General features: G+C 36.4%; 2 protein-coding genes across 6 annotated transcripts in view; one reads left to right on the forward strand and one right to left on the reverse strand.

The window, feature by feature from the left end:
• The window catches only part of LOC108625991 (SUN domain-containing ossification factor), a 79,733-nt gene that overhangs the window by 53,087 nt on the left and 13,548 nt on the right, over positions 1-13,098 (forward strand). For 2 of the 4 annotated variants that reach the window (XM_026814411.1, XM_026814410.1), the window contains exon 7: positions 1,673-2,884. In XM_026814411.1, the coding sequence (XP_026670212.1) occupies positions 1,673-2,884 (1,212 nt within the window). Of the gene's footprint in view, positions 1-1,672; positions 5,186-10,356; positions 11,432-13,098 lie in introns of those variants that run through there. The other 2 variants (XM_018026380.2, XM_026814412.1) reach the window with 2 other exon arrangements.
• LOC113464472 (uncharacterized) lies at positions 11,527-12,691 on the reverse strand. 2 transcript variants are annotated; one of them, XM_026814415.1, is made up of 3 exons: positions 12,329-12,691; positions 11,984-12,199; positions 11,527-11,638 (listed from the first exon to the last, which is right to left on the reverse strand). In XM_026814415.1, the coding sequence occupies exons 1-3, from the start codon at positions 12,479-12,481 to the stop codon at positions 11,576-11,578; spliced, it is 432 nt and encodes a 143-aa protein (XP_026670216.1). In that variant the 5' UTR covers positions 12,482-12,691; the 3' UTR covers positions 11,527-11,575. The 2 variants fall into 2 exon arrangements, 1 of the variants encoding a protein (XP_026670216.1); XR_003389328.1 differs by having other exon boundaries at positions 11,527-12,162.

A 13,098-nucleotide genomic window follows, 5' to 3' on the forward strand; every position in this document is an offset into this window, starting at 1 on the left:
ATTACAAAAACCGTAAAAATTATCGCCTTTTTCTGCTTTATATGACTTTCAATGTCCTTGTGTTATAGGTTGTTGAATTCGTTTTAAGATTCTCTAGCATGATACGGAATCAAAAATATACCGATCCATTTAAAAAAATGGCGGTGACCTTCAAATGTCCGAAGTACCTCCATCTGCTGAAAAACTATTATCACTACTGGACGGCCCCCTTCGTACTGTGCAATTTTGTTGCAAGAAATATTTTTGTAAAACATACAGTTTAGAAAATATTTGAGGTGGTAATAGTTATTGCCCCACCCTGTATATAGCAAATTTTGAAAAAATTCGGGTTGATGAAAATTGTAAGGCAAGAAATGGCAGTCACTTTTTTCAACTTTTTTCTCTGAGCTTGTGATAAAAATTTGAGCAATACATTTTGAACAATACATTTCAGATAAGTATGTGCCGAAAGTTTCATTGAAATTGGTTAAAATTGTTATGAGTTACAACCAGTTAAGAGATTATGAAAATCGCAAATTTTTCGACTTTTGGCTTAAAATCTTATGTTTTTATGTCTCTTGCTTCTTTCGGTACCGACAGATTTCAATGTATATTTGTATCATAAATATTCCAAATTTCTTGTTCAAGTTTTCGTTACAAATATAGATAAAGAAGTCGAAAAACACAACTCCCACATTTTCCTCACAATTTCTACCAATTTTAATTTTATCAAAATTTTCTGTACATGCCATTTTGTACAGTAATGCACCTAAATACTCAAAAGAACTGCGATTGCTTGATACGATTTTAAAAAAGTTATTCAGTATTAAATGGTGCTCTCTACTGTATACCAGTGAATGAACAAAATTTTCATTACACGAGCGCCTTATACCGTCATTAAACTGGAGGAAAAAGATTTCATATCAGTACTACAGGACGATGATAACCGTTCATACAAAACCATATTTTTATTTTCCAACAAATGTCATATAAGTAGAAAAGAACGATTTTTCGTTATGCGCAGAAGAGCTAATTTGTTAATTCACAGATCAATTCCACTCTATATTATTGTTCTTGAATATATGTGCTTTTATTCGTTCTCATGCCAGTTTTTGTTGCCATTGTACTTTTTTGTTCCTTTTGTTAAATTTTTTTAGTAACTGCATATTCATTTCAACAGTGAAATTGTAAATTGTAGAATTGTGTGATGAAATCGTTGTTGGAAAATGTTTTAAAAATTATAATAAAATAAGGAAACCTTAAATATCACTGATAAGTACACCAGTATTGTTATACAGCGACATGAAGATTCGTGGGTATTTCATTTTCTATAAAGCTTATATCAACACACTATGATACCAATACTTTACATTCCGTTATGTCTTTCAAGAGAGAAAAATAGAAATTCACTAAAATTTTTTATGATTAAAAATTAAAATTTTTAAATTTTAGTTTAACTTAGAACGAAATTGTAGAAAATATTGCTTACGTATATTTCTAGAAACTAAAAGAACATACCAATTTCTAATCACTGGTACATTCTTTTATAATTTTATATGTTATCTTAAAATCATAGCAAATTATGTCAGTGACTAAACCATTGGGACGTGAACAGAAACTGTGACATTTACCTTATATGATAAGAAGTACGTTTGGTGGAAGTTGTTATAATTATATCGTTATTTGTTGTTAGGCACTAGAAAGAAATATGTCATTGAGCGGTCAATACTTGGAAGAGCTAAGTTGGCGATACAAGAAACAAGTGGAAGAAATGCAAAAGTCCTTAGAACGGACTGTGTCCGCGATGAGCGAGGAAACGCGAAAGAGAGACGAGCGGGAATTGAAAAGAGCAGAAGAAATAGCGATTTTAAGAGACGAGATCATGAACCTTTCGAATTCGGTGAAGAACCTTATATACGATCGGGATAGTTGGCGAGGAAAGATTTCCATGTTAGCTCAGCAAATATTGTTAATATGTTCGAAAGCTCTGGTTATATATTTAATTTTATTGTATTGTTGGGGAAAGCCAGTCGAAACGAAAGAGAAAACTCGATCTGAAAAAGATGTGACACGTCGTAAAAGCGCGGAGAATTTCGGTTCTCATATCAAAAAAGTGAAAAAGCGGCGACCGAGCGAAATAGCTTCTCACATTACCGGTACGTATCGGGAATTAATGATCAGTCACAGATCTCATGAGAGCAAGAAAGAAAAGAAGAGAAAACGTAGGAGGACGACCACTTTGATCGGTGACCAAGCGAATACGCAACAGGAAATCGTGCCAAACATTGTGGATAAAATAGGAGTAATAAGAACAGTCCCTTCGTCCGTTGAAGTTTTACAAACGACCGACTTCCACAATCCAGTAGCCTGCAAAAAGCTAAAATCTGCGTCGGAAAGTAATGTCGACAGGTTCGTTGAAAGCGAAATGAAATACAATATTCTATTGTCGAACGTAGATAGTTCTAAAATGGGGTCCGCTAGAGATTTGGAATTAAACGTATCATACATCGAAAATTCGAATGAGACAAATTCCTCCTCGTCGAACACGTTTCCCGAGAAATCAAAAGAACACACTTCCAACGAATTGTCGACAGATTTATTCAATTCTAAGAGCATCAGTGGCATACTGAAGGATACTAGATTGAATGTAACATCTTCCTTCATGAGGACTGCTTTGAGCACACGAAGGAAAAGGAAAACTTATTTGAATGACGTGAACGGAGAATGGAATGATGGTATAGATGATAAAAATCAAGATAATCTCGTATATTCTGAGAAAATCGACACCGATGCTGATACTACCGTGAATGGTACACTAATGAATCAAAGCGACGAATCTAGAAGTAGTAGTGTAACGTCGATGTTGAAAAAGAAGGAGAAAAAGGGTACTGGCTTTAGGAAAATGGTGAGAAAATTCTTTTGATTAAAATAGATTTGCCAATGCTAGCTAGTATCAAAAATAGCTCGATGTTGTTGAAATACTTGTAAAGCAGGATCTGCATTATCTGTACACTTGAGTACCTTGCTTACGCGTTCGGACGCAACAGAAGCAATAGTATACACGTCGAATAAGTCAGATAATTTAAACATCAGAGAGTAGATCCTATTTAGTCGGTTTTGACATGAGGTCTTACTTTTATATGCTTTTGCCTTACACTCTACACTGTGGAACTTGTTTTGCTGTCTTCGACATATCAGCGACACGCTGAGCTCATTGAACTTTATTCTAACTAGAGTGTGAACGCCTGAAAGAAGAACTAGCTGCGACAACGGTTCGAGAAAAATATAAGACGAGTAATTCAGGTTCTATAAAAAATATACAGGATAGGTTATGAGTTTCTCTCCCCTCTACAAGCATGATTCTAAAACGACCCGTTCTGCATCTCTCTCGAACTAGTCTCTTTTTCACAGTTCACATTCTAGGTCACTTTAAGATACAGTATACAGTGTCTCACGAACTCTGTCCACTTAAATATCTTGGTTATTTCAAACAATACGAGAAAATGTAGGGTTTAAGAAACTACATAATTATATTTTTGCAAGTGGAAGCGTAGAGAAGATATAGCGGTCACCTTGGTTTTATTAAATGGAATGTCCAATTTTTTATGCTTTATTTCGATAGCTTGGCGTATTCTGAATATACAACTACTAAGGTGTTTTTGTCCTAAAACGTACCGTTGCTAAGATATACATGCTCAATTTGTAGTTCCTTATCATAAGAGAATTGAATGTGACATAATATCCTCCTTTACCCAGACTACTACAAATTGAGCATATCTCAGCAACGGTAAGTTTTAGGAAAAAAACACCTTAGTACTTCTATACTCAGAATATGCCAAGCTATCGAAATAAAGCATAAAAAATTGAACATTCTATTTAAGAAAACCAAGGTGACCGCTATATCTTCTTTGCGCCTTCACTTACAAAAATATAATTTACACGATATTATGTAGTTTCTTAAACCCTACAACTTCTGTGAGTGACATTTTCTCGTATTGTTTGAAATAACCAAGATATTTAAGTGGATATAGTTCGTGAGACACACTATACACACATGGACCGCTGGTCCGCTAGAAAAAATGTAGCCAACATTTGGTAGCGCCGCCATACTCGGGACCTAAACTCTTTAAGAAACAGAACATGTAAAGATACAATTTAAACTCATTGGCTTCAAATTGTCGCAGTTTGGTCACGTGTGGTTCCCGAAGGTTGAGCTTAGCCACCTGATGTTAGCTACGTTTTTTTAACATTGGAAGCCTATGTAACTGACGTTCCATGTATGTATAGTCAAAGGCAGCGGACAGCCCATTCTACGTTAGTTATTTACACTGGCGTAGCACAATTATACATGACGACATAAAGGCGCGCAAATACCATTTTAATGAGTATAGTATGCATACACAATTGACATACTTCATATTACAGCCTGTATAAAAACCTACTTAAACAAATATATATGTTCTGTGAACGTAAGCTTTTCCAATGGGCAATTTTATTATTATAATCCGGCTTTCTATCGTGCCTCTTTTTGTGAATATTGAAATTTACTTTCATTAACATATGCATAAAATTGGGTATTATGTACAAAATACAATTTTAAAATATGAAATATGCTAATTGTATGTACATGCATACTAAAAGCATTATTTATTAAGATGTCATAATAAATCAGTTTTGATGAATCAATACGCTTTATGATTCATGACTTCATACGTATCGGTATTAGCGCGTCTTTACGTCGTCATGTATTTTTTCTTTTTTTCTGTTTCGTGGTTGATCCACTGGCAGCCACTCGGCACAACCAGTGACCTCTTCCTTCCTCTCTCTTAGTCTTACCTCTGTCTTTTCCTCAACCTTCTATTTTTCCTATACCTCAATCCTTACCTCACCCTTCTTCCATCTTGCATTCGTCCAGGACATTGTCTGCGGAGCGGGGAAAACCTAGTAGGGAAACCCAGTAGAATTGATAAATCCTGTCTAGTAAAACCCGCCCCGAAATGGTTGGTGTCTTCAATATATGTTCCCATTAGGTATCTAGGTCACATTTTTGTACGCTTAGACACCGAATTGGGATGTTCTACACATCTCGCAGGCTACGACCGCGGTCGACGCTGTTTAGGCCCGAATTTATAGGCCGGTATTCAGAGTCGTTGTTTATTCTTAAGGTCGTCTTAAGCATTTGCTTAAGTCCGTGTTCCCTGTACAAGACAAGGCCTGGAAATATGGGATAGGCAGGGATAGCAAATTCTTAAGACGATCTTAAGAATAAGCAATGACTCTGAATCTGAATACCGGCCATAGTTGTTTCTCAGTTCTCAGTCTTTAATGTCAGTTCTCAACTGTTTGTCGTATATCCATGAGTTTCGTGATACATGATTGATGAAAATCGAAGATATATTTTCAAACGTTTTATTTCATTGTTGATTAAAATCTTTTAAAATTTCATTGAAGCGTCTACGGTCATTGTGGTAGACTTACTCACTTCAATAAAATTTTAAAAAGTCTTAATCAATAACGAAATAAAACTTTTCATCAATCACGTATTACGAAACACATAGATATGCAACAAGCAGTTGAAAGCTCAGAATTCAGAACTGAGAACTGAGAAACGACTATAAATTCCAGCCTTAAACTTTGACGATCGCCCAAGATACCGACCTACCATTCCACGGTACATCGTTATGTATAATTTTGCTATGCCAGTACAAGCGGTTAACGCAGCGTAAGGCGACTACTGCCTTCCACGTGTTATAACTATTTCGAGGTAGGGAGAGTGAGCCGTTACCACAGGCATGGCCAAGTACATGTGCCCCACTGTAGCTGTTCTCCCTACTTCGTACAGTAGGCCCAGGAAGCCCTCACATTATTTCAGTATGTTACGTGCGTGCATCATACACACTATTAACCGTTTGGACTGCGTGCCCCACTCCGGCTCCCGGGCAAGGTCGTGTCGCGCGGCGACAACTTTGGCCATGCCTGCGTTACCAGAATCTTGGTAAGGCCGTGGACTTGAAGGCAGGGGTCTCAGAATTTATCCCGCACGGCTCGCTTCCCCTCTTTTTCGCCCGTATTTCGATCCCCACTACTATTCTCCTCATGCGCCTTCGCGAAGCGAACCTATCAAGTACCAGTCCCCACCATGGTCGCGTCATCCCCACTTTCCGGCCGAGGGATAAATTCTGAGACCCCTGCTTGAAGGACGGTGCATATTCCAGGAGTATACATACCAAAGGCGGAAGAGTAGCTTCGAGCCGCTATGTTTGAGCCCCCACAGTGGTGCACTCTACAGCAGGGATGGGATAATTTTTCCCTCGGCCGGAAAGTGGGGACGACGCGACCATAGTGGGGACTGGCAGGGGTCTCGGAATTTATCCCTCAGCCGGAAAATGGGGACGACGCGACCATGGTGGGGACCAATAGTTGGTGGGGGTATGAAGTGATTTTCACGGTAGCGCTGCGGAGAGCTTCGCGAACGCGCATGAGGGGAATAGTAGTGGGGATCGAAATACGGGCGAAAAACAGGGGAAGCGAGCCGTGCGGGAAAAATTATCCCATCCCTGCTCTACAGTTGAATATACATATTTATTAGTAGTGAAAGGGAGATGTGCGAATGAGGGGTATGTTGATCAAAAAGTATGTACGCTCTCATTCTCACTACTATTACTCTCCTCATAATATGTATACGGTTCGTAATTCATGAGCAATCTCCCTCCTCATCTGTGTTGTGATCCACCTATGCATGCATGAACGAAATAATAATAATAATAATAATAATAATAATATATGTAAACTCTAAGAGGGACTATGTTCCTAAGAATATAATTTAATACGTCACATCATACTCCTGACAATTACCGTTTTTAAAAGTTATTACTTTATTACGATTGTTTTATGAAATATCATGACGGCACTGATAATTCACATGTTCAACATCCATACAGAGCTGCTTTCCCCTTGCCTTTTTGGAAGGATACCTGCGCACACATAAGCTCATTTTATGCAGTCCTTCAAGTCAGTGGGTAAGGCGACTGCTCTATCTATGTATTAGTTATTTAAATATAGTAAGAACGGGTCGTCCGCTGATCTCTGCTGGACACAGAACATTCGTTTGATTCGAAGTTGATTTTTATCCCTTAGAAGTCAATCTAGGTAAAATTGCAAGACAAGCTGAGTTGAAAGTTTAATTTGAGCTAAAGCCGAAGTAATTTGCTCCCTGATTGACAGAATTATCAACAATTTCTATAGAGGTCAATGGATATAATATGCCACAATCATCTGTTTTGCTTGTCTCTCGATCCGGCCTCTGTCTCACAGTTCATACTCCAGGTTCCATTACGATACAGCTCAATGACTGAGTTACAGTTTTAGATACAGATAATGCGGATCCCACTGAAGAGTTGTAATTTAAGTGTATGCAAAGAATACGCCTGATTCGTATGCTTCGCTCGTATCGAGTTAAATATAGAACGACTTAGGATATTGGAAAGTAGAGTATTCAGAAATTAGATAATAATTCTTGTCAGTAGATGTATATATGAATATAATTACTGGACAAGATGATTTTCAAATAGGTTTATTCAAAATGTAATTTATTGAATGAATGTAAAAGTTTTGATAGATTTTATTATAAACTAATAAGTTTTATGTTATTTTGTGAAAATTTCGGTTGACCGTGTAAATTAATTCAATTTACTATCAAATATCATTCTTTATGACTTATGTACTATACCTCCGTTGCATTTATTTTTTACTTTATACGCTCCAGTTAAGTAATACACCAACTGTAAGAATAATTCAGATTTCTGGAAAATTATTTAATCTAGTTTCGAGAATGAAATTCTCCTCATAGTGGCAGGATTTATTGTGTGAAAAATACCAATGAATGTCCTCGACTTATTATTAGATGGATAACGCTGAAAGGTTTATTCTAATTACAGATATAGTGGAGTACACAAACATTCGTATATATTTTAAAATTGAATTATTTCTTTACTATTGAACTTAACAAATTAACTTTTTTAAGTGTTAGATAGATTAGTTTACTGTATGTTCGAATTTACGAAGGAAAAAGTAATTTTAAAACGTTTATCGTATTTACAGAGGAAAAAATAAATGGCACAATCTTTCGACTCTAATAAAAATGTAAACTATGTTTTTATTACTTCTTGTATTTTAATGGAAAATACTGCCACGCTAATCCAGATCTAAGGATGTTATACAGACGTACAATGTTTCAAATCAGTTAACCCATTTGCATCATTTGAGAAAGTAGAAAATTGGTGCGTATCACCAAGATTGTTGTGCGAGCTTACGATGCAAATGGAGTAAAACCAGAGAGGAACAGGACTATTAACCTATTAGTATCATAAAGAAATATGAAAAAAGGCCTTTATCACCAATTTTTTTTATTATATTTAAATAAAAAAATGACTATAAGTAAAAAACCTTCATATTTCATGAAAAATAAATTGCAAATACGGGCTTTACGTCCATTTATGTTACTGATAATGGTAGAAATGTTGATTAGTTATTTTCGGCAGTATGACGGTATATGAAATGTTGACTGCATAAAGCACTCTGTTCGGCCACTGATCATTGCATTTGATCCTTTCATACCAGTGGTACGGTAATTGTTTTATTGTTTAACCGCACTTAGCTGGTAAGATCTCAAAGGCGCCTGATGTTTTAATCTCCGGTTTATGACAGGCCGAACTAGACTATTTCTTATAATTCTAAATACATGGACCTGTAAGACGAATAATAATTACTAACAAAATTGAGCGTATGCATATGGCTCCAGTGATAGTGACCAAGAAAGTTGAGCGTATATATATGCTCCGGTGATAGTGACCAGGAAACTTGAGCGTATATATACGCTAATGATGCAAATGGGTTAAGACATGAAATGGTTGAACGTACCGAAAAATATTGAACTGTCTCCGTTTATTTAAATTTTAAGCCGAAAATCGTTAAAATTTGCGTTTTATTAATTCTCAATTGTTTAAATTTGTAACTCTTAATTGTTACTGTTGTTTTTCATAGCAGTATCAATCGATTTGAATTAAATTTCATAAATACGTATTACACACTTACAACTACAAAAAGCATCTTTTAAATTTTTATTGGACAGTCGAATAAAAATCGTGCTCTCTACTTTCTTCCTCGTACGACGTACGACGTATGTATAACAATCAAAAAATTTCTTTGGTTATACGTCATATAGTAAACTAATCTCTCTAACACATAACAAAAGATTTATTCAGTAAGTCCAATATTAAAACAAATTATTCAATTTTGAAATGTGCACAAATATTTATAAACATCATTGTAAATCTTTATACCGTAACTCATTCGTAACTCCACTTATCCTGCGTAGCTCCTTAAATCTTTGTACTATAGTTAACTGATTGCAGATAAATTATGTATTTTACAAAACCAAAAACAAATAACAAACTAATATACATTTCACCACTCCATAAACAATATAAAAAGCAGAACAAAGGACGCTTTTAGCAATCTTTACCTTTTCTACCCTGCTTCGTTTACCTTTCTCCATCAATCCGACCCTCCGCCATCTGATTTCCTCCTGCTGCTTTATATGTATTTTATTGTAATTCCAGCTAAAAAATCGGACTTGAATCGGGTCTTAAATAACTGTGTCATTTGTCCCTACACACCTTCACACACCAGCGATCCACCTCACTCTTCACCCATCGACCTCACAACCACGTGTACAAATATACAAACACCCAATCCATCTCACTCATTTCGCTTACACAGTAGACAAAATCTCCTGATTTTCTATCCTCTCCCTACAATTTACTTTCTCAATCATATGCCTATTCTCCCTCCTTCTTTAACTTCTAATATGTTCCTATTGATACTTCATGCACTTTTGTTCATTATATGTATTTTGTATGTTTTCGCATACCTGTTCCTGCCATAAATGCATAAAATCCGCCGGCCTATTCATCACTCATTTTCCTTAACATCTAGTGTTCAGTCTCTTTTTCTATTCTTTTAAATGTCTTTACGATACCTATGTTACAATCTCTAACCAACCAGTAATTTGTCTACATTTCCTCACCTTAAATCTCGCTAACATCCCCGTATGCCGCCCTTTCTAGCCTAAGTATCTGGTAAGGGTAATTCCACAAATGTCTCTATAATGGGGTTTGTAACTCGAATTTTCCATTTTGCTCCTTATCCTTTGGTGGGCTTTGTACTAATTGTAATTTATGATAAAATTTATCAAAGCTTTCACGCTCGCTTAATATGTGATCATTGTATGATAAAAAGTATGTTATATGTAAGTATTAACTTATATAACTAAGAATAAGTGTCTGTTGCCACCATATTTTTTAACGATACTTACAGAGTCGATACTCATTTCGTTCCGTATGAGTGATCAATCGAAAGAGATGTAGAGTAACAAGAACAATTTTCACGAAACACGAAGGCTGAACTTAAGCGGAGGACTCTTCTCATTACTCTTAGTTGTGCACCGCCTTAGGACGGGATTCTGATACATAAAGTGATGTGCAGTGTATTTTTAATTAATTATTCGATCACAACTAATCATTGACGACTGACATAGTCTGTCATTATTACTATTACTATTTTCATTATTTATGCATACATATTATTTAACATTATCATAAAGTGTTAAGCAAGCTCGAATGGCCCGATTTGCATCCTCCGAATGTGCAGATCGTGGCTGACCGAGTCAATAATCTGACGATAATTCGTGAATATTACCTCGTACGGCCGAAGTACTGTCACAGGGACTCCAGAATGATATTCTTTTGCATCTTATCTGTCAGCTGCTCAGTAGAATCAAGGCCTGCAGGAATGGCTCTCGATTCTGAAAGTAGCGAGAATCTAATTCTCTCAAAAGCGCCTAGTACCAAGGCGGAGCCTTACAGTGTCCCGAATATAGTATGCTCTTATTACTATTTATACTATTACCATTAGTGACGTCATTATTCAGTTAATAACATCGGTTTACTGACCGTAATATGTGATTTAAATTAATCTGGTTGAAAAATTTAGCGATATTTTCAATGTTTGTTAAACAAGTTTTAGCAATAGAAGTGAATCCTTATCAACTGAATGTTAATATGAAAATTATTTATATAGCAATTACTTTGCGGAAGAAATGTGTGCTTTGAATTAATTGAATAAAGTATTGTATTAAGTAGACGAAAGAAACACATTGAAACGAGTCCAGAGCACATATAAGTTTCTAGTAGGTATAATATTTTGATCTTCGAAATCGCTCCGTAGTATTTAATGAAGAAACTCTTCTTGTGAATACAAGTGTGTATAATATATTGAACGTTTTGTTGCAAAATTAGATGCTAATTTCAGAGAGCGGATCACTTAATTTTAACTACGCTTAATATCTTTAATAATTTAATATGTTCAATTAAATAAAAAATCCATGACTGTACATATGTTTCGTTAGGGAAATTCTTCTAACGAAAAGGAGTCCGAAGGCGAGGACAAACGGGGTACGCAAGTAAAATCAATTGATTCCGCCCAAATCCGATTCTAAACGATCAATACAGATATTATCTATTAAATAATATTAGTTTTATTGCCCTCGAGGTTGAGGCGAAGACCTTAATCTGTGCGGCAGACTTCGTAGTGCCGGTCGCTGTAACACAACAAAAACAACCCGAAGAGGTTGATTAGTTATTCTGCTTGAAAACGGCAGAATTTTGCTGAAACTGATTCAATGGATTATATTGTCGAAGAGAGTATTTTCTCTTGTTGGTTTTCTTTTTCTAGTTAAACAGAGTATTTTCTATTCTTCGTGTCTTTTTCCATACGCAATTGTATGGGTGAAGATAGTCTTTTAATCTTTCATTGATTTCGTTGCATCAAAAATGGTGATCCGCTTGCAAGGACATGTTATGCATGGGAGCTCGGATTGTAAGGTCGAAACGCTTACTGGGCATGCACAAGCGCAGCACCTTGTTAGCTACGCTGTGGACCTTACCAGAGAGGACCGTACCGATTTAATCTCACGGTGCACTGCAGTTTTGGGTGAGGAACTACAAATCCACTGCAAACCATCCGCGATAACGCCGTTTTTTAACCAGCGGTCAGCCAACGATTGACTATAATGACCCGGAGCGATACCAATATCGTCCTCTTGTACGTATCTTGTTGCTAGCTCTGAAATCAGTAAGGCCCTGACGAATCTAAAGGAAATCTTTAGATTTGTATCGTTAGTATAAAGAATTGCTTAGTGCCCTTAACAAATCGATAGATGCAATCGTCTCAGAAGTATTTGATGGGCATAGGCTAGTTTATCAAAGAATTCAAACAGTCGGACACTTACGAAATACGAAATCGTCTGATCCATACTTTTGAATACTGAGTTGCCGACTCGCACAAGTACTTCGGCTTGGCTTACGAAGAAGACTTGTTCTCTGCTATGCGGAGTATTCGTCGAACATTTTCGGTTTCTTTCCCTCTTATTTACGACGCCCATTCGTGTAGTCTCGACGTAGGATGGGGTCACGGCAAGTTAAATATTGCTTTTAAGATTTTGTTTTGTGCCACTGTACCCTGTGTTTTCTTGCCTTGGATAGGTAGTCCCAATAAATAGGCAGCCCGTATCTAAGGACAGGACGAATACACATGCTGTATACAGGGTGTCCCAGGACTAGTGGTACATGGTACAGGTTCCTGAGGTGATTTTAAACAACTTTTTCCATTGTGAAAAAGTTGTCCGAGGCGTGGTTATTGAGTTATTAACAAAAGTCCTCGACCAATCAGAGCGCGAGTATACACGGCGGGCAGGAGCGCGTAAGCCGCGCTCGTGACGAGAGCATAGGTTCAAAGAAAAGTTGTATGCAAAAATGAACTCATAAATTGGTTAAATACCAGAGGAAAGAAAACGATTAGTCGTTACTTACGTTCACTGAACAAATGTAACTATAAATACTCAATGAAATAACTAACAATGTTACGTCCTGAATACGGGTTCTTGCCTTTCTTTAAAGTGCTTAAGCACACCTTGACCTAACTATCAGTTTTAAGGGAATAGGTAGTGGATATAAAGGGCTGACACGAGATTTCGAATAATATATATATATATATTCTTTA

This window comes from Ceratina calcarata, unplaced genomic scaffold (assembly GCF_001652005.2).
Source record: "Ceratina calcarata isolate Rehan_Ccalc_2016 unplaced genomic scaffold, ASM165200v1 scaffold387.2, whole genome shotgun sequence".
In the NCBI taxonomy this organism is placed as follows: Eukaryota; Metazoa; Arthropoda; class Insecta; order Hymenoptera; family Apidae; genus Ceratina; species Ceratina calcarata.

Excerpts from the sequence above, each read along its gene's own strand:
- LOC113464472 (XM_026814415.1), bottom strand. The coding sequence starts at position 12,481 with ATGGGCGTCGTAAATAAGAGGGAAAGAAACCGAAAATGTTCGACGAAT. Across the intron at positions 12,200-12,328 it reads ATCAGACGATTTCGTATTTC|ATTTCCTTTAGATTCGTCAG; the intron begins GTAAGTGTCCGA and ends ACAAATCTAAAG. Across the intron at positions 11,639-11,983 it reads AATCGGTACGGTCCTCTCTG|CGACCGGCACTACGAAGTCT; the intron begins GTAAGGTCCACA and ends GTTGTGTTACAG.